The sequence below is a fragment of the Ursus americanus genome, chromosome 2 (assembly GCF_024610735.1).
Source record: "Ursus americanus isolate L20-20 chromosome 2, mUrsAme1.1.p, whole genome shotgun sequence".
Classification (NCBI taxonomy): domain Eukaryota; kingdom Metazoa; phylum Chordata; class Mammalia; order Carnivora; family Ursidae; genus Ursus; species Ursus americanus.
This window is the reverse complement of record NC_142128.1, coordinates 92,535,262-92,556,539: the sequence shown is the minus strand read 5'-3', so window position 1 is coordinate 92,556,539 and position 21,278 is coordinate 92,535,262. Positions and strand designations below refer to the sequence as shown.

Genomic DNA, 21,278 nt, shown 5'->3' with positions numbered 1-21,278 from the left:
GGACAGTGTTTCCCATATCTGACTAATAACATTAGGCACCTGAAGTACTTCTGAGAGATACCAACTTCCAGGTTTCTTCCCTGCAGATTCTGATTGTGTAGGTCTGGGGTGGCACTAAAGGGATGGTGTAACATCAGATAGATTTGGGAAATACTGTTAAGTGATATTAAATGTTAGTTAGCATTTCGTTGACTTGGTTTTAGGCTGATTCCTTGAATAGAAGAAAATTGAAGGAGCTCAGATGTTGGTTATGATACTTTTCCTTTGGCGCATGAAAAGACCCCAAATCTTGACAAAACCACATGTTCGTTTGAACTCCAAATTAATTCCTGCATGATGTCTATAGATAAAAAGTACAAATTCTCAGGAAGGGTGGTAGGGAATATAATACTTCATTTTAAAAAGAACTTCTTCTTTTGGCAATTAGGGCTCCTGAGTTCTTTCCCCAAAATGCTATTCTCTTTGTTTTGATTTCTCTACATGCAAGATGGAGAGGGTGATAACTGATCCCCCAAAGAAATGCTTAAAATATTGTACTGCTGGGGTCTTCTGGAACAGAAGCAAAATGACAGAGAAAACCCTGATCTGGAAATCAGCCAATATCAAGAATCTCTGTACATCTACCTGCAAATTAAATTCCTTGCGAGGTGGGCAGGTGTTCTTAGTTCACATTACTTGAGTGGCTTTTCTCCCTCCGGCAGCAAGTTTGGAATTCATCTGACTGGGAGGTGGTAGGGGTGTCCTGGGGATTTCTAGCAACTTTTAGCAACTTCTCCAGCCAGCTCACACAGTATTGTCACAAATGACGAGGGGCCCTAACACTGTCAGCAGATGCAGTGGACTCTTTGGATCTTCCCTAGAGTCTCAGTACTACAGATACTGCCACCACCAGATTGCCCAGAAATCCACCAGCTAGCCTATGGAGAAAAGGCTTTGAAGGAGAGTAACATTTATTGAGCATTTGCTAAGTGGCAGGTATTTTACTAAATATCATCTCAATACTCAACTGGAAATTGAAGTTCCACAAATCTGCAAAACTTGCCTAAGGTCATCCAGCCTGTGATGGTGGGACCAGGATTTGATCCCAAGTCCATCTGATTCCCACACCATTAACCAGTACTTGACTGTTGTTCCCTTTCATACTGTCAACATAAACAAACTTTCCTCTGAAAGTTCCTTTCTACTTAAAAGAATGCGTTTTTCAAATCTAGTTTTTAAAATGGTTAACTTTGGGACACGGGAGAGAAGACAGTGAAGGAGTAGGAGGACCCTAGGTTCATCTTGTCCCCACAAACATAACTAGATAACTATCAAATCATTCCAGATACCCCCAGAAATCAACCTGAAAACTGACAGAACAAACTCCACAATTAAAGGAAGAGAAGAAACCACATCAAGAAAGGTAGGAAGTACAGAGAGGTGGTTTGGGGAAGAAAGAGACTGTAAGTGCTACGGAGGGGAGGGAGCCCTTGTCACAGAGAAAGGTGACAGAGAGAGAGAGGCACACAGGGGAATGCACAAGGAGAACACTTCCCTAAAGCCATTGGCTGGGAAAAGAAGCCATTGGCTGGCTGATTTTTGTGAGTTCTTGCAACCAGTGGGACTTAAAGACCAGCTGCCTTGGTTAGGATAGAGCCCTGAGGGAGCTGCCCTACTCCTGAAGAGAAGGCAGACAAACAACCTGGGGGCACATGGCATGGAAATAGCATCTGAAGAATGCCTGGGGCACACAGCAGGGAGATACTTTGTTCTTCTTAGAGCGGGTACCTGAGACACAGGATCCATACCTCTCTCTGGAGAAAAAGGAGCCAGCAGGGGCCATTTCCCTCCCCTGCCCCTCAGCATAAACACAGAGCCACCTTCGGGAGACAGCACAGTGCCCACAGTGGCTGCCAAACATGCTTACACCAAGTCCCACCCCCCTGTGCTCTGGCACACCTGCCCTCCATCATGTTTGCCTCTGTGCCAACATGGTCAGCCCCTTCCCCAGAAGGCCTTCAGAAATCCCTGCCCACACCATGTCTCCTGACCAGAGTTCTGCAGGGCTTCAGTTCTAGTGGAAGTAGTATCAGGTCTCATTTAACAGGCAGACCAGAGCACACCTAGTTAAAACTCACCCCGCTCTGGCCAAGGACCAAACAGTGCCCACTGCAGGCAAGGAGAGCCTCTGCAGAGGCCTGAAGGATACAACAGCCAAAACACAACAGCAGAGTGCACACAACACACACCAGAGACACTCTCTGAAGTGCCAGGCCCTGGACACTCTAATATCTCTTCGTCATAAAGCCATTACTCTCATGAGCAGGAAACATAACTGGCTTTTCTAACACAGAGAAGAAGGCAGAGACTTAGACAAAATGTCAAGATGGAGGAATTCATCCCACATGAAAGAACAAGATAAGGTCACAGCCAGAGATCTAAGCAAAACAGATATAAGTAACATGCCTGATGGAGAATGTAAAGCAACAATCATAAAGATACTCACTGGGCTTGGGAAAAGAATAGAAGATTTCAGGGAGACTCTTACCACAGAGATAATAGAGTTAAAAAAAGAATCTGTCAGAAATGAAAAATGCAATAATTGATATTGGAAACAGGCTTGAGGCAATGAGCACAAGGCTGACAGAAGCAGAGGAACAAATAAGTGATATAGAAGACAAAATAATGGAAAATAAGGAAGCTGAACAAAAGAGAGAAAGAAGAATTATGGAATATAAGAATAGACTTCAGGAACTGAGTGACTCCATCAAAAGTAATAACATTCATATTATAGAAGAAGACAGAAGATGGGGGGGGGGGCAGAAAATTTGAGAAAATAATAGCAGAAAAATTCCCTAACCTGGGGAAGGAAAAAAACATCTAGTTCCAGGAGGCACAGAGAACTCCCATCAAAATCAACCAAAGCAGCCCAATATCAAGACATATTGTAATTAAATTTGCAAAATATAGTGATAAAGAAAAAAATCTTGAAAGCAGCAAGACAAAAGAAATCCTGAACTTACAAGGGAAGACCCATAAGGGTAGCTGCAGATTTCTCACCAAAAACCTGGCAAGCCAGAAGGGAGTAGCATGACATATTCAAAGTGCTAAATGGGAAAAATCTGCAGCCAAGAATATTCTATCCAGCAAGGTTATCACTCAGAAGAGAAAGAGAGAAAATGAGTTACCCAAACAAACAAAAACTAAAAGACGGGACGCCTGGGTGGCTCAGTCGGTTAAGCGTCTGCCTTCAGCTCAGGTCATGATCCCAAGGTCCTGGGATCGAGTCATGCATTGGGCTCCTTCCTCAGCAGAGAGCCTGCTTCTCCCTCTGTCTGCCACTCTCCCTGCTTGTGCTCTCTCCCCCTCTCTCTCTGTCAAATAATAAAAGCTTACAAAAAAACAAAACTAAACTAAACTAAACTAAAGGAGTTTGTGACCACTAAACCAGCCCTGCAAGAAATATTAAAGGGGACTCTGAGTAGAAAGACCAAAAGTGACAAAGACAAGAAAGGAACAGAGAACATCTCCAGAAACAATGACAGAACAAGTAATAAAATGGCACTAAGTACTTATCTATCAATAGTTACTCTGAATGTAAATGGACTAAATGTTCCAATCAAAAGACATAGGGTATTAGAACAGATAGAAAAAACAAGACCTATCTCTATGGTGCCTACAAGAGACTGATTTTAGATCTAAAGTCACTTGCAGATTGAAAGTGAGGGGGTGGAGAAACATTTATCATGCAAATGGACATCAAAAGAAAGCCAGAGTAGCAATATCACTAGTCAGAGCCCTTAAAAGATGTTCCTTTGGAGATGCCCCGCTTTCTTTTTTCTTTTATTGTGACCTTGTCAAAAGTCACCAGTCCAAAATGGTAGAACTTTTGGAATTGTCCTACCAAGGCCTGCAAAGGTGAAATCTTCTAGTATCCATCTTTTGAGGCTTTCTAGAAGATTTTCGGTTAAGAAGAGATTTTATACTCTTCTATCTTGCCTCCTGTATCCTCAAAACTAGTACCTAATCAGAAAGACTGTGTGTTTATGTGCTTGTATTGCCCTCTGAATCTAAAACTAACCTTTCTCAGACAGATTAAAAAATATTTAGGCAATAATCTCCATTAAAATCTTTGGAGGGAAACAGAAGGAACCTTTTTCTAAGATATCAGTGCTTTTCCTCTCAGCCTCTGAACCTGGGGAAAGTACCTGGGATTCCTTTCTACCCTGGGGTGAGGAGAATAGCCTTTAATAAAGTTGATAGGAACCCCTGAGTATGGAGCTGTGACAATAATCACTTCAAAACTGCCTGCATCTATGGTGAAGAGAGGAAGAGCTGTCATTGCTGATTAGGATTATGAATTGGGGGGGGTCATTTTAAACTTCTAGGGAACAATGGATTCACAGGACATTGTTTCTATAAAACTTAAATCTTTGTTAATTATCCCACAAAGAAAGCTCTCTGGTGGCTCAGAGGCTAGGAGTTGGCCCAGTTGGGGGTGGAGGGGTAGAAGGTTGCAGCCAGGAAGCTTTGAAGGGCTGTGGGGGAAGGGTGAGATGTTCTGAGGCCTGAGGCCAACTTCATTCTGGGCTTGACTGTGTGTTCAGTTTGGCTCTGGGCTGGATTCTGGGGAAAGGTGGGCTTGCTGTTCAGGGAGGCATGAAGTTGTGCCTTAGACTAAATGATGCTTGCAGTTGTGACTCTTTTCTACTCCAACACTGTGCTGAAGAGATGGAGACTGTTTTGTTAAAACAACCAGGAAATCAAAGAATAAATTTAAAAATACATGTAAACAAATGAAAATGGAAACACAATGGTCCAAAACCTCTGGGATGCAGCAAAAGTGGTCACAAGAGGGAAGTATATAGCCATACAGCCCTACCTCAGGAAGCAAAAAATCTCAAATAAACAACCTAAACTTACACCTAAGGGAACTAGAGAAAAAACAACAAATGAAGCCTAAGGCCAGCAGGAGGAAGGAAATAATAAGGACTAGAACAGAAATAAATGATATAGAAACTTAAAAAAAAAAACAAAACAGTAGATAGATCAGTGGAACCAGGAGATGGTTCTCTGAAAAAAATTAATCAAATTGATAAATCCCTAGCCAGACTTATCAAAAAGAAAAGAAAAAGGACCCAAATAAACAAAATCACAAATGAGAGAGGAGAAATAACAACAAACACCACAGAAATACAAACAATTATGAACGAATATTATGAAAAAATTATATACCAACAAATTGGACAACCTGGAAGAAATGTATAAATTCCTAGAAACATAAACTACCAAAACTGAAACAGGAAGAAATAGAAAACTTGAACAGGCTGATAACCAGCAAAGAAACTGAATCAGTAATAAAAAAAACAAAAAACAAAAAAACCTCCCAGCAGGGATGCCTGGGTGGTTCAGTCAGTTAAGCATCTGCCTTTAGTTCAGGTCATGATCCCAGGGTCCTGGGATTGAGTCCCACATTGGGCTCCTCACTCAACAGGGAGCCTGCTTCTCCCTCTGCCTGCTGCTCCCCCTGCTTATGCTATCTCTCTCTCTCTGACAAATGAATAAATAAAATCTTTGGGGGGAAAAAAAAGACTTTTAAAAAAAATCTCCCAACAAAAAAAGTCCGGGACCAGATGGCTTCACAGATGAATTCTACCAAACATTTAAAGAGGAGTTAATACTTATTCTTCTCAAACTATTCCAAAAAGTAGGAAAGAAAGGAAAGTTTCCAAATTCATTCTATGAGGCCAGCATTACCCTGATATCAAAACCAGATAAAGACTCCTCTAAGAAAGAAAACTACAGGCCAATATCCCTAATGAACACAGATGCAAAAATTCTCAATAAAATACTAGCAAAATGAATCCAACAGTATATTGAAAGAGTCATTCACCACGATCAACTGGGATTTATTCCTGGCCTGCAAGAGTGGTTCAGTACTTGCAAATCAATGTGATACACCACGTTAATAAAAGAAAGGATAAGAACTATATGACCCTTTCAATAGATGCAGAAAAAGCATTTGACAAAGTATAATGTCCATTCATGATAAAAACTCTCAAGAAAGTAGGGTTAGAGGGAACATACCTCAACGTAATAAAGGCCATATACAAAAAACCCACAGCTAATATCATTCATAATGGGGCAAATAGAGAGCTTTTCCTCTATGGTCAGGAACAAGGCAGGGATGTCCACTCTCACCACTGTTATTCAACATAGTACTAGAAGTCCTAGCTACAGCAATCAGAAAACAAAAAGAAATAAAAGGCATCCAAATCAGCAAGGAAGAAGTCAAACTTCCACTATTTACAGATGACATGATACTCTATATAGAAAACCCAAAGACTACACCAAAAAATTGCTACAACTGATACACAAGTGCTTGCTTCGGCAGCACATATACCAAAACTGGAGCAATACAGAGAAGATTAGCATGGCCCCTGCGCAAGGATGACATGCAAATTCGTGAAGCATTCCATACTTTTAAGACAATTATCATATGGTGTCACTCATATGTGAAATATAAGGAATAGTGCAGAGGATCATAGGGACAGGGAGGGAAAAATAAATGGGAAGAAATCAGAGAGGGAGACAACCATGAGAATCTCTTGACTGGGAAACAAACTGAGGGTTGTGGAAAGGGAGGTGGTTGAGGGGATGGGGTAACTGGGAGATGGGCATTAAGGAGGGCACGTGATGTGATGTGCACTGGATGTTATTTGCAACTAATGAATCATTGAACATTACATCAAAAACTAATGATGTATCATATGTTGGCTAATTGAATTTAAATTAAAAAATGAAAAAAAAAGAATTGATACACGAATTCTGTAAAGTCACAGTATACAAAAAACATACAGAAATCTGTTGCATTTTTATTATATGCAATAAAATGCATAAAAATGTCTTTCTGCTGAATGAATTATTCATTCAATAATGAAGCAGCAGAAAGACAGTAAGGAATCAATCCCATTTACAATTGCACCAAAAACTCTAAGATACTTAGGAATAAATGTAACCAAAGAGGTGAAAGACCAGTACTCTGAAAACTATAAAACACTGATGAAAGAAATTGAAGAGGAACAAAGAAATGGAAAGACATTCCAGGTGCATGAATTAGAAGAACAAATATTGTTAAAATGTCTATACCACCCAAAGCCATTTACACATTTAATACAATCCCTATCAAAATAACACCAGCATTTTTCACAGAGCTAGAACAAATAATCCTAAAATTTGTATAAAACTACAAAAGACCCCAACTAGCCAAAGCAACTTTGAAAAAGAAAAACAAAGCTGGAGGCATCACAATTCTGGACTTCAGGTTATATTACAAAGCTGTAGTGATCAAAACAGTATGGTACTGGCACAAAAATAGACACATATATCAATAGAACACAATAGAAAACCCAGAAATGAACCCACTATATGGTCAATTAATCTTTGCCAAAGCAGGAATGAATATTCTAGGGAAAAAGACAGTCTCTTCAACAAATGGTGTTGGGAAAGCTGGACAGCAACATGCAAAAGAATGAACATGAACCACTTTCTTATACCATACACAAAAATAACTTCAGAATAGAAAAAGATCTAAATGTGAGACAGGATACCATTAAAATCCTAGAGGAGAATATAGGCACGTAACCTCTTTGACATCAGCCATAGCAACTTCTTTCTAGACATGTCTCTGGAGTCAAGGAAAACAAAAGCAAAAATAAAGGATTGGGACTTCATCAAAATAAAAAGTTTCTGCACAGGGAAGGAAACAATCAACAAAACTAAAAGGCAGCCTATGGGGGAAAGGCTGGGGGAAGATATTTCCAAATGACATCTCTGATAAAGGGTTAGTATCCAAAATATATAAAGAACCTATACAACTCAACACCCAAAAAAAACAAATAATCCATCTAAAAAATGGATAAAAGACATGGATAGACATTTTTCCAAAGAAGAAATAAAGCTGGCCAACAGACACATGAAAAGATGCTCCTCACCACTCATCATCAGGGAAATACAAATCAAAACTACAGGGAGATACCACCTCACACCTGCCAGAATGGCTTAAAATAAAAAGCACAAGAAACAACAGGTGCTGGTGAGGATGTAGAGAAAGGGGAATCCCCTTACACTGTTGGTGGGAATGCAAACTGGTGCAACCACTCTGGAAAACAGTATGGAGGTTCCTTAAAAACCTGAAAATAGACCTACCCTATGATGCAACAATTGTACTACTAGGCATTTACCCAAAAAACACTAAAATGCCAATTCGAAGGGATACGTGCACCCTGATGTTTATAGCAGCATTATCTACAACAGCCAAACTATGGAAACACCACAAGCATCCATTGACTGATGAATGGATAAAGAAGATGTGGTATACACACACACACCTAATGGAATATTTCTCAGCCATCAAAAAAGAATGAAATCTTTCCATTTGCAACAACATGGATGGAGCTAGAGAGTATAAAGCTAAGTGAAATAAGTCAGTGAGAGAAACATAAATACCATATGATTTCACTCATATGTGGAATTTAAAAAACAAAATGAACGAAGAGGCAGAAAAAAAGAGAAGGAGGCAAACCAATAATCAGACTCTTTGCTTTTTTAAAGATTTTATTTATTTGAGAGAGAGAGACAGAGAGGGTAAGAGAGAGAGAACAAGAGCATCAGGCAGAGAGAGAGGGAGAAGCAGGCTCCCCGCTGAGCAAGGAGCCCAATGTGGGGCTTGATCCTGGGACTCCAGGATCATGACCCAAGCCGAAGGCAGACACTTAACTGACTGAGTCACCCGGGCACCTCAGAAACAGACTCTTAACTATAGAGAACAAACTGATGGTTACCAGAGGGGAAGTTGGTGGGGGTCGGGTGAAATAGGTGATGGGAATTAAGGAGGGCACTGGATGTGATGATAACCAGGTATTGTATGTATTACTGAATCACTAAATGGTACACCTGCAACTAATATTACACTGTATGTTAACTAATTGGAATTTAAATTAAAACTTTAAAAAATGGTTAACTTTATTATTGGGTACTATGACAAGTACGACAGAATAAATAAAAATGAATAAGTATGAATAATTATGAGGTATGATTTTTCCTACCAGTTGAGGTGACTCTACTTTTTGTTCAGCCAGATTATGAATATCGGGAGCCAAGAGTAAGCTAAAAACTCCTTTAATTCCAGACCATGCTATAACAATTCCCCACTTCCAATTATATTCATAATTTGCATGCATCAGAATGGGGCTCACTAACACAATAGTAAGCAACCTGTGGAGAGAAAAACTTTTTTATTAATCACACCTGATGTATTAATGTTATTCATGGTTGAATACAAAATTTCATATAAAATTTTTTCAGGAAAGAGAAAATAATCAGTTTATTGACAAGTGTTCAAACTTTCTGGAACAAACAAAATCTATTGTCTAAATTTTGCATATAATACTCAAATCTTGAAAAACAACGCTAGAAGTTTTATACAAATATAAGGAATTAACATTAACACTATTGGGCACTATTCGGATTTGGGTAGTAAATTTCTGAAAGAAAGTTCTTCAAATAACACAAGTTCATCTATTCCGTGGAAGACCATGACTAGATTCAGAAATTAGGTCAAGAGGACATGCAGATGATGGCCAAAAAGTAAAATTATTGTAGGCACATTAATAAATTTGGCTTAACCAACTTTTTCTTGAGCTCCCGTGAGAATCATAAACTAAATGTCACATAAGTAATCTCAATTTGTGCCTTTTTTCTTTTTCTTTTCTTTTCTTACCTTTCTTTTTCTTTTTTCTTTCCTTTCCTTTTCTTTACTTCCCTTTTCACTTCTTTTCTTTCTTTTCTTTTCTTTTTAGAGTGGGGAGGGACAGAAGGAGAGGGAGAGAGAGAATCTCAAGCAATCTCCATGCCCAGGATGGAGCCTGATACAGGGCTCTATCTACAACCTAAGATCATGACCTGAGCTGAAATCAAGAGTCAGAGGCTTAACTGACGAGTCACCCAGGCGCCCCTCTTTTTTTTTTTTTTTTTTCTTATTTGAGAATCATTGACCCACAATGTTAATGATAGTTTCAGGTATGCAACATAGTGATTCAACAACTCCATTCTTATGCTATGCTCTCCACAACTGTCTACAGATCATTTTTGTATAAGAAACTCTACCCAAAATTTAGAATCTATCTTTAGAGGATATGTACCAAAAGAATATCAGTACTATCCCTCAAATGAGAGTTCAACAAAAATAAAATTGATATGTTCTTAGCCTCAAAGAATATATTGTGTATCAGTTGCTCAGCTGGGAATTTCACAAGACAATTTAGAGAATTCTGATGATTGAGAAACAGAAAATCTGCAATTACCATCTGTAATGTATATAATTAATTTGAACAAACTCCTCTGCCTTTCATTTAAGTCTTTTGCAAATTTTTTTTTTTTTTTAAGATTTTATTTATTTGACAGAGAGACAGCCAGCGAGAGAGGGAACACAAGCAGGGGGAGTGGGAGAGGAAGAAGCAGGCTCCCAGCGGAGGAGCCTGAGATCCCAGAATGCCAGGATCATGCCCTGAGCCAAAGGCAGACGCTTAACAACTGAGCCACCCAGGCACCCCTTTTGCAAAGTAATTCTTACCAAACTTTTCAGCCTTACTAAATTATCTTTCTCTGAAATACAATTGAGTTCAGCCAAAATAGAACAACTCATATCATTTCCTGATATCAAAAATAGAAAGGCAGTGTAGCAAAGGCTCTGGAGTCAGTCTACCTGGGATCAAATTGAGGCTGCTTTTACTAAACAAGTAAACTTAAGCAAGTTCTTTAACCTCTCTAAGCCTCAATTTCTTCAACTGTAAAGTGGAGATAATAAATAACAATACGTGTACTTACCTCAAAGGATTATTGTGAAAATTCGATTAAACGAGACAACATTCACAGGCCTTAGAATGATGTTTTGAATGTGGTCAGCACTCAAAACATGTTAGCAATAATTATTATGACCAGGCCTTAGTTTGGCTCCTCCCCTAAAATGTTTTTCTCAACAAGTCTCTTATGAAAAGCCCACCCATACTTTGAGGGCCCCTGAGGATGACACCTTCTATTAAAGCCTTTCCTCTAGGGAGGTGGAACCATCAGTTCACCTGAGATCTCTGGCACTCCCTAACCACCTGACTTTGGGTAAGGTACTTTGCCTTTGTTGGCCAGTTTCTTCCTTCATAAAATTCTCATCTCTTAGTGTTGTTATGAAGATGAAATGAAACACCAGAGGTGTAGCTGAGTCAAACAATGCACTTATTCTTCATATTCTTTCTTCATATTCTGCGACCAATCTCAACCTGCTCTTGAGTTTCCATGACACAAAGAAACATAAATTGCATACACATCCTTGTGTGTGAGAGTAACTATTTGAGTGGCAAGCAATGTGTTCAGAGTCAGCAAAAGCGATGTCCCCTGAGAACATCTTGTAAAGGAAGCTCCCTTGGCCAGGTCTATCCTCAGTGGAAATGACACTGTAATGAATTCTTATCAAAGACACAACTACCACGAGTGGGCAATGGTGTTTGAGAGAAAACATGTTCATGGGGTCAGGTTTAAATCCCAATTCTGGGGGTGCCTATGTGGCTCAGTTGGTTAAATGTCTGCTTTCGGCTCAGGTCATGATCCCAGAGTCCCGGGATCAAGCCCTGCATTGGGCTCCCTGCTCAGTGGGGAGCTTACTTCTCCCTCTCTCTCTGCCCTTCCCCTTGCTCATGTTCTCCTTCTCTCTCTCAAATAAATAAATAAATAAATAAATAAATAAATAAATAAATAAATAAATAAATAAAATCTTTAAAAAAATAAGAAATAAACCCCAATTCTGCCCTTCAAGTTGGGTAACTCTAGGCAAGTTTTTAACCTTCCTGGGCTTCATCTATGAAATGATGCAATAACACTTACTTCATAGGGTTGTATGAGTATTAATGGCATAATGTACATGGTAGGTGCTTAATAAATGGCTTTATCATAGCTATGATGATAATAAATGAGAATGAAAGTCAACAAAAATGTTAAGAGTCATTAATCCGCTCCAGTATTGTTCAAACTTTAACAAACATGTTGAAACAGTTTCCTGGATCACATCTCCAGAGATGCAATTCAGTACACTGGGATGCGCCCATGAATATGCATTTCTATCAAGCTCATGGGTCATGATGCTGATGCTGATGTTCTTGCCCCTTCTCCTTTTCTAGATGAAACTTTCAAGAATAAACAGACTTCCCTCAATTGCACAGCAAGCTATTGTCAGAACCTCGACAACAGCGCAGGTTTTCTGACTCCATGTCCCGGGCTCTTCTTGCTATAACACTGCCTCCCAATTCTAATTCTGGGCTTAAGAACCTAAGTCCAGTAAGCAAACTTTAAAATATAATTCCTACCTTACAAAATTCACTGTTGTAAATAAGATGAATATGAAAACCACAGTGTGAAATCCTAAATACTTGGTTTCTCCACATCCAATTATAATGCCAAAGAAAGTATATATTAATTGTTGGTATACAGTTGAAAACATTTTTAGGAACCTAGGATGAATGGAAAATAAATCACATCTTAAGCAATTGGTTTTTTAAATAGTTGCCTTTTCACATAAAAGTATGTATCACATATATACCATTCTTGTCTTAGCAGAAGTCCTTGCCTCCAGCACTGTTAAAATCAACATTTAAAAGTATTTTGTTGGAACTAAAATACACCCAGCTCCATATTCTCCAGTACTCTTATCACACCATGCCCATGGGCTGCCTCTCATAGGAGAATAGTAAGAACAAGGCAGAAAAATAAGGCTCTCCACCTCCTCCCCCAATTGGTGATGTGGCAGTTTTGCGGAGATTAGCTGGCATCATATCAAATAGTTGGGTCTGCCACAGCTAAACCCAGAACCACCTGGTTAACCTTGATTTTTTGACAGTTGCCTGGATCACTTCACTGCCCTCTGCAGGACTTCTCCCTTCATGGTTTGCCTGAAAATTCCTTAGGTTGAAAGTTTCTCCTGTCTGCTTTCCCATCTACTGAATTCCTAAAAATCTCGTAGGGCTAACTCAAATCTGTGTTCTTCATGAAACCATCCTAAGCACTCTCATCGGAAGTGATCCTCCTTTAAATCCCTGCAGTGCCAATTGTCTATACCATCATGGTTCATTAAGCAGACAAGTGAATTAGAATCACCCGATTTGCTTTCCAAATATCTATACACCTGGCCCCGCCCCCAAAGAGTCTTACTGAGTAGACCAGAACCAGTGGTTAGAGCTTAGGCTGCTGTGGTTCCATGTAGTAACATGCTTGCATCCAGGCCAGGTTTGACTTCTACAAGCAGATTGCAAGTCCCGCCTCCTCTTGGGCCCCTCCACTGGGACTTTCCCTTTCAACTAACTAGGTGAGTGTGCTTGTTCCACAAAACAGCCTCCCTGTAGGTAGGTCTCAAGATCTACATTTGGAAAGCAGCATTAGGAAGCCTTATTTTGGCTTCAGAGGGAAACCATGTCTCTGACACAGCATTACCCCAATCAGTTAGATTGTCTGATTCTCTGATTTCCATCTCTTGATTCATTAGATTCAGAACTCTGAGAAAGGAAGGGTTTGAGATGCCCCCCCCCCCCGCCAAAGCTTAGTTTTCTGAAATTCCGAAATGATGGAATAACTGAGAATACTTTTTCAAATGTCTCCACAAGACCTAAAAAAATAAAATGCCTTACATATACTAGGATCCCAATAAATATATAATGATTCATACTTATTAGTTTCTTACATAAACATGCCCACCACTTAACAATGAGTGCCTTCTGAGAAGGGGACTTATTTACATAGCCCCAAACCTAAGATATAATGTCCAGGCTACAGTAGACATTAAGAAAGGATTGGTTGAATCAGTTCAAGACTAAACAATTAAATGAACAGAATGAGTAATTTATAATGATGCTGACAGACACCATGACTGAGCTCAGGAAACTGTCCAAATTCAGACAGAAAGTATATGTTCTATCAACTATTTATTCCCAAGCTTCTGGATCCTAAAAACCAGTTAAGTGTCATATTCACATAGACACAAAATTAGAAGAGTTATAGGTCCCAATTTTTTTTTATTTTCCCAAGTGAAGTTATTTAAAAAAAAAGTACCATCTTCTATCACTAGGATTTCATAAAAGAAAGAACATCTTAGGGGCGCCTGGGTGGTGCAGTCATTAGGCATCTGCCTTCGGCTCAGGGCGTGATCCCGGCGTTCTGGGATCGAGCCCCACATCAGGCTCCTCCACTAGGAGCCTGCTTCTTCCTCTCCCACTCCCCCTGCTTGTGTTCCCTCTCTCGCTGGCTGTCTGTCTCTGTCAAATAAATAAATAAATAAAATCTTAAAAAAGAAAAAAAAAAAAAGAAAGAACATCTTAAATACCAAAATAAGTAGATAGGCCATAATTTCAGAACAATGGATAGTCATCTATGTTTAAAGAAATGAATCTTCCTGGGAAAACTCAGGATATGGCTTCTTGTTTTAACATTTGCTTTCATTTGGTCTACAGCGGGCTAGGACTTGTTGTGAAGTAGTTATGAAACAATCCTGTAATTTAGCACAGTCTTTCAGACAGAGCCTAATTCATTCATCTGAGAAGACAGGCAAACGGTTTTCCCTCCATGCAGAGATCCTCAAGCGACACCTTGCATTACCAAATGTAAAGGGCCAGTAAGAGTTTTGCTGGTGTGGCATCTTTCTGCTACTTTTCTTTTCCAGCTCGTCCCATATGAGGATGCTGTCATTTATGGATGTCATGAAGGAAACAAAGGAGTGAAGTATTTTTTTTAAATTTCTAACAATCCAAAGTAAATTTTTATCAAGAGTTACATGTAAAAAGACCACAGCCTCTGAGCCACACCTGCATGATTCATAACATCAATCGATGTCAACAATTGTTGGTACCTTAAGTGCTTTCAAATATAACTGGTAATAAAATCAACAATTAAAAGGCAGAAAAATGTTATAAAAGGGGAGTCTTGTGTATCCAAGAAGGCAGAACCACTTAAGCACTAAACTTCTATGATATCTACACCAAGTACAAATAGGAGACTTACTTTGTAATTATTATCTCTATCCTCGGTTTAAAGCTCAAGGAATCTAAATTCAGTCCTACAGCGACTAACGCAATCATTCCCGACATTCCCAAAAGTTCCACTGGGGAGGGAAAAAAAATGAATAAAATTAGTTGCATTCAAATCTGCACACTGAGCTACTTTATCTTGAGTGAAGAATTGGTGAGAGACTTGAGAGTCATGTCTTGGAGAGTTGCTTCAAGGGATCGGCTAATCCTCTGCATCAGGGGTTGGCAACCTTCTTCTGTAAGGGATAATAGAGTAAATATTCAGTCTCTGCGGGCCACACAGTCGCAGTCACAACTACGCAACTCAGCTGTGACAGTGCAAAAGCAGCCACAGACAGTATGCCAACAAATGCGCGTCCAATAAATAATAGACACTGCCAGTAGAAGCGCTTTGGAGCAGGGCGGAGCTGGTTGCTCTTGGAGTGTGACCTCCCTTTTCTCTAGGAGCACCCCTGCATCTGTAAAATGGGTGTAAAAGAGTAACGTCCCACAGAGTTGTTGTGCAGATGCAATTAAATAACATGAGAAGTGCTTGGCCCGCTTTTAAATCAATGAATACATGATAGTCACTATTACTATGCCATTGTTTCTATGCATTCACTTTACTGCTTAGTAAATTAATATTGTTTATTTGAATTTTATTTTTTATTTTATTTTTCAAAGTATTTTTAACATTTTCAATATTTATTTTATTATTCCTTTGGTTTATCTAATCACTTAAGTCCACTTTATTTTTTCCTACTTATCTAACTGAATTTAATATAAGTAACCAAGGGCAGTAAAACCAGTAGTGCTGGGAATGGTGATGATAGGGAAACTGGTGAAATCTTATTTCCACTTCCCTATAATTAGTATTACTGGATTTTAAAGCTCATCATTGTTTGTTTCAGTAATATACAGTACTTGGAGACAATGTCTGTTATGAGAAAATCAGTAAATAATTTCATCTTAGAACTGATGTCATCTTATTTAGTATAATCCCAGTGTTATAGGATTACATGGTGTGAAGGCATACATTAACATATGTGTATATGTTTATATGTATTTTTTTAAGGGCTGAGGACAGACACCAAAATGTATCCATGGTCTAATTTATAACACAGGTTTATAGGTGATTTTATTTTCTTCTTTGACTTTTCAGAATATTTCCAAAATTCAACAATCAATATGTATTGCTTTTATAATTAGACAACGTTTTTACAAAATTACAAATACTATTATATTCAATTGTATTTTAAATGTTTGGAAGGGGGGAAAAGTCATGGACCATGTAATAAAGGAAGAGATTTTCATCTTCACAAAGCTGAGTAGTTAAAAATAGACTTGTGCAGTTTTTCTGACCAGTGGAAAAAACCACTACAGAAAAGTAATGCTGCAGACAAGTGGCTCTTTCAATCTTTGTCTCTCTCTTCCTCTCTCTGGTTTAGAAAAAGTGAAGGTCCTCCTAATAGAATCAAAGGGATTTTTTTTCCCTAAAAGCAACAGGATTCAATACTGGATGTTTTCTAACTAAAATATAGTCGGGTAATGACAGAAATTGACATTTATCACCAGACCAACGATGATAGCGAAGAGAGAGTGGAGCAATCAGCACTGGCACAGGGAGGAAGGGATACATTGTTTGTAGAGAGTTTTAAAACAATAAAACTAACGAAAATTTGTCTGCTCTTTGTTATCTTCAATCCCCAGAAATTCTGAATAATGTTGATAAAATATTCCTCTTGCTTGTATAAGCACTTCTCTCGGTACACCTCTGGCCTACACTTTTATAAAATCCACCATGTCTCATGAATTATAAGATTGACTCTTCAAGTGACTTTTGTCCCCTCAATCAAATTTTCTTCCATGGGCTGATATATTAATATTTCCAACTGTACTGCCTGCCAACCAACAATGTGAGGCAATGTCTGTGCCTTTTTGTTTGTTTGTTTTATTTCATGAAAAAGAATGAATGTGCTGGCACAAGTGATGTCTTGAGGTCCAGGTTTCACAAATTGAACATAGTTGGGACAAAAATAGAAATTACTACATGTGCTCAAAGAGGTGACACTCTAACTTCAATCAGATGCTCCCTGGACTTAAGCCAGTTGACCGAGTGTTCCTTAAGTGAGGGAAGAAAACAAAATTAGATAACATGACAGAAATGTAACACTAGAGAATGTGCAAATTAGAATTTTATCTATGTTTGGCAATGGAATTACTGGCACTGGAACATCTCCTGATAATATGCCTGTTACTGACTTCTGCTGTCAGGAACTTATTAAATAAAAGAGTAAAGGACTAGTGTTTTTTAATCCCTGAAGCAGATGAAAATGCAACAGAGGAAGGAGAAGTGCCCGTTTCTAGGAGCTGCTGTGTTAGAGTATCATAAACCATCTTAGACAGCATGAATTTATGGTCTCAGAGTTCTGGAGGCTAAAGGTCCAACACATCAAGGCTCCCTCAGCAGTGATTCCTTCTGAGACTAAAACGGAGAATCTACTCCAGGCCTCCCAACCACTGACTGGAAGCACTTTCATCTTTTAGAAGGAAAATGGAAAGGAACCAACACTTGTTGGCTGCCCTAACTTGAGTCTAGTCGTGAGCTGGTAAATGTTTAAAACCAGCTCTCTGGTGGTAAACCAAAAAAAAAAAAAAAAAAAAAAAATCCCCAATGGGTAGTGTCTGCCAATTTCCATGGTGTGAATACTCCCAATAGGGCCAATTGCAAATGATGCCACCTGCACAGAGCTGTGAAGAGATGTGTGCAACCAGCTCTTGCAAGGCAGTAAGGGCTATTTCCAGCACATCAGCATGAGCAAGTCCCATAACACACATTATCTCATTAGTACCAGCAAAACCCCTATAAATTAGGTGTTACTATATCACTTTTATAGATGAGGAAACTAACTAAAGCTTAGAGAGGATAAGTAATATTCCAAGGTCAACAAGCTAATAAATTGTGAAGTTGGGGTTTGAATTCAAGTCTGCCTAACTCCAAAGCTCTTCAAGAACTAGTATGAGTTTATTCAACCAACATTTGTTAAATTACTTTCAGGCATATGGGACGCATTGGGCCTGGCTGGGGGAACCCAGAAAAGAGAATAAAATAAAAAGTTGAATAAGAGACAGCCTCCACCTCAAGGAAATCATGATCTAGTGGAAGAAATGGAAATATTAATTTTAAAAATTTTTTCTTCAGACATTTAAGGCATCCATAAAGGTTCACGGGGAGAAAAAAAAGAAAGAAAGAAAAAAGATGAAGGAAATGACCCTTCAGTGAAAGCTCTCTATAATTTTACTGATTGGGGGCAGTAAGCACTCCTGGGTGCAATTTACCTAGAGAGGAAGCAGCACTTTTAGGTAACTGGAGATGACAGGAGGAGTAGTCAAGCTCTTGATATCTGAGGTTCTTCACAGATGGAAGTTGCTCTACTGTGTGGTGTGAGAGCGAAGCAGGATCTGATTGTTTTGATGCAGTTACTATGGCTCTTGGGGACTGGTTACCTCACTCAGGCTGGTAAAAAACTTTAACTGCTGGGGCGCCTGGGTGGCACAGCGGTTAAGCGTCTGCCTTCGGCTCAGGGCGTGATCCCAGTGTTATGGGATCGAGCCCCACATCAGGCTCCTCTGCTATGAGCCAGCTTCTTCCTCTCCCACTCCCCCTGCTTGTGTTCCCTCTCTCGCTGACTGTCTCTATTTCTGTGAAATAAATAAATAAAATCTTTAAAAAAGAAAAACAACTTTAATTGCCAATCTCACTACACTAAACCAGCAAATGATTATTGCAGGTCTACCAGTGCTGGGCACTCTGACTCCTCTGATTATTCCACTCTCCTGCTTTTCATCCAGATACAGGTATACTTGATTTCTTCCTCTCCTTTCCTGCCTCCTAGCCGCTGGTAAAGGCTGCCATTCCTACAGTCTCCTCAGTCTGGTACCCACAGAATGAAAGACAACTGAGCTGGAAAATCTCAGGAGCATCTCTCCCAGCAATCTCATCTTAGACATGGGCTGCTAAGGGTCAGAACAGGAATCAGCTCAGTGCTAATTCCTCTTCCAGGGGACTGCCAGTGACTAAATGTAAGGTCAAAAAGTGGAGCTCAAAAAGAATAAGAGAGTAATTACATGGAAAAGAAATGTAAAGGGGAGGGACGTGGACTTGCAGTTAAGGGGATGTTAAGAGAGACCAGGAAAGAGTTGGAGGTGGCAGAAGGATAATATGACAAGACACACAGAGGGGCCACCACACGGAGGAAACAGTTGGGAGGAGGCAACTGGGTTCAAGATCAATGAAAACCAAAAATACATAAAATTCACTACAAGGACAGCTTTTTTTTGTATCTGTTTCTGCCTTACCAATGTAGAAGGTCATGTACACCATCGAAATGCAAAGAATGACACTAGTAAGTGTATTGCTGAAGAGGTCAGTCAATATAAACTGAATGATTCTTGCACACGAATATCCACATATTATGCTTCCCAAGAGGTCCAAGCAGAGGCCCAAGATTACATGTAACTCTAGAAAAAGAAAATAAGAAAGAAAAAAAAAAGTTGAACTACAATTTTCATTTCTTTTATTGATGGCATTTGGGTCTATGCACTTTGGTTTGCTTTTGAGATTTTGAATGGGACCTTGTTCTTCAGCAGGTGGGAGTTTTCCATGAAAGTCTGGCAAAACAGACACTCTGGGGATATATTTCTCTTACAGTCTGCAGTTTGAGGTTCACTTATCCAGAAACAGCAGACTCAAACATCCTCAGAAGCCCAGCAGGGAGCATAAAGGCGAAAAGTCTGTTGACAAACTGGAGAGTGAACGTCCCACCAAAAGACATCCAAATACATATTTTTTACAAACTATGTTAGGGCCAAGCAAATCATGTCCAGGGTCCCCACCAACCTGCAGTCCATTTGTGAACCCTGTCCCCAGCCCAGGGGCATCTGGGAAACAGAGATGAGAAATTTCTCGTAGTCACAATAAGTGGGGGCAACAGTGGCGGTAGTGAGCAGATGTCAGGCAATGCCAAGGATGGTTCTAAATAACAAAGACTGTCCCACCCCAGATGCCTATAGCTCTCCACTGAGAAGCACTGCAAACCCCTTTTATCACCAATATTCTTTCTCCTTTTAGCACCTCTCTCTCCTAAAACTATCACATAAACAGATCAGGAGTTCACCTTTTCCCTTCTCATGCTGTGACTTCCCCACCTCCTTTCTTTTCTACTAGAACCAAATCTGGAAACCTAGGAAAGCAATACGCTCCATATCCCATTGAACTTGAGCCACATGAATCCACTATTACTTCTAGGACCAGACTCTCCAGTACTGCCGAAAACATTCTGCCTTCAACCTCAGGCTCAAATTCAGGATCAAGTCAATTCTTAATATACACTCACTGAGATCCAGATTGACCCAGGAAAGAAGCTGTTCTGAGCCAGATGATGGGTGTGCGTGGGGGGGAGTGGATGTGAAGGAAAGAGACAAAATCATTTCTTTAACATTCTTTCCCCCTTATTGTCCAAGAAAATACATACATGGTAATTATTTTCTTATCTGAGATGCTATTTTAATTGGTTCAAAAGTAGAGTATAGAGAAAGCAGTAAAGTTAAGACATCTTGAATGTATTTTATTTTATTTTTATTTTTTAAAGATTATTTATTTATTTATTTAAGTTCTATACACCCCACATGGGGCTCGAACTCATGACCCTGACATCAAGAGTTGCATGCCCCTCTGGCTGAACCAGCGAGGTGCCCTTTAATATATTTTAATTTCAGTGTGACTTGAAATGCATCATACAAGAATGATTTTAGAAAATATGCAGACAAAAAAGACGTTCCCACCTGTAAACATGGAAACGTGGAGAAAGTTGCTCCGAAAAATTCCAAAACAAATGGATGTGAAGCCACAAATGATCATTGACTCTCCTCTTATGATATCAGTATACATTTTGGAAATGCCTGGAAAGGAAATAAAAAAATATAATTTAATTTGGTACATGAAAATGATGCTCTTGCACAGGAAACACAAAAATAGAAGAGAAGGAATATGTCAGACAAAAAAGAAAAAAGCCATGACTGGGATAGGTCTGCAAGACAACCACAATCACAATTTTTAATCTCTCCAATAACAAAGGAACAGGACAAGAGCGTTCTTTGAAGTGTCCACGGCCTCAAACCATGCCTGAGTTTTGGAATGAG

At 39.3% G+C, this 21,278-nt stretch overlaps 1 protein-coding gene and 1 non-coding gene across 2 annotated transcripts in view; one reads left to right on the top strand and one right to left on the bottom strand.

Moving 5' to 3' along the window:
• Positions 1-21,278, bottom strand: part of SLC9C2 (solute carrier family 9 member C2 (putative)) — a 104,059-nt gene that overhangs the window by 65,635 nt on the left and 17,146 nt on the right. The window contains exons 5-9 of the mRNA XM_045811414.2: positions 20,922-21,038; positions 19,437-19,598; positions 15,073-15,172; positions 12,393-12,536; positions 9,087-9,255 (exon numbers count right to left, since the gene is read on the bottom strand). Coding sequence (XP_045667370.2) covers positions 9,087-9,255; positions 12,393-12,536; positions 15,073-15,172; positions 19,437-19,598; positions 20,922-21,038 — 692 coding nt within the window. The remainder of the gene's footprint in view (positions 1-9,086; positions 9,256-12,392; positions 12,537-15,072; positions 15,173-19,436; positions 19,599-20,921; positions 21,039-21,278) is intronic.
• LOC123801477 (U6 spliceosomal RNA) lies at positions 6,358-6,464 on the top strand. Its single transcript, XR_006782244.1, has one exon. It is a non-coding gene; the product is annotated as a U6 spliceosomal RNA (small nuclear RNA).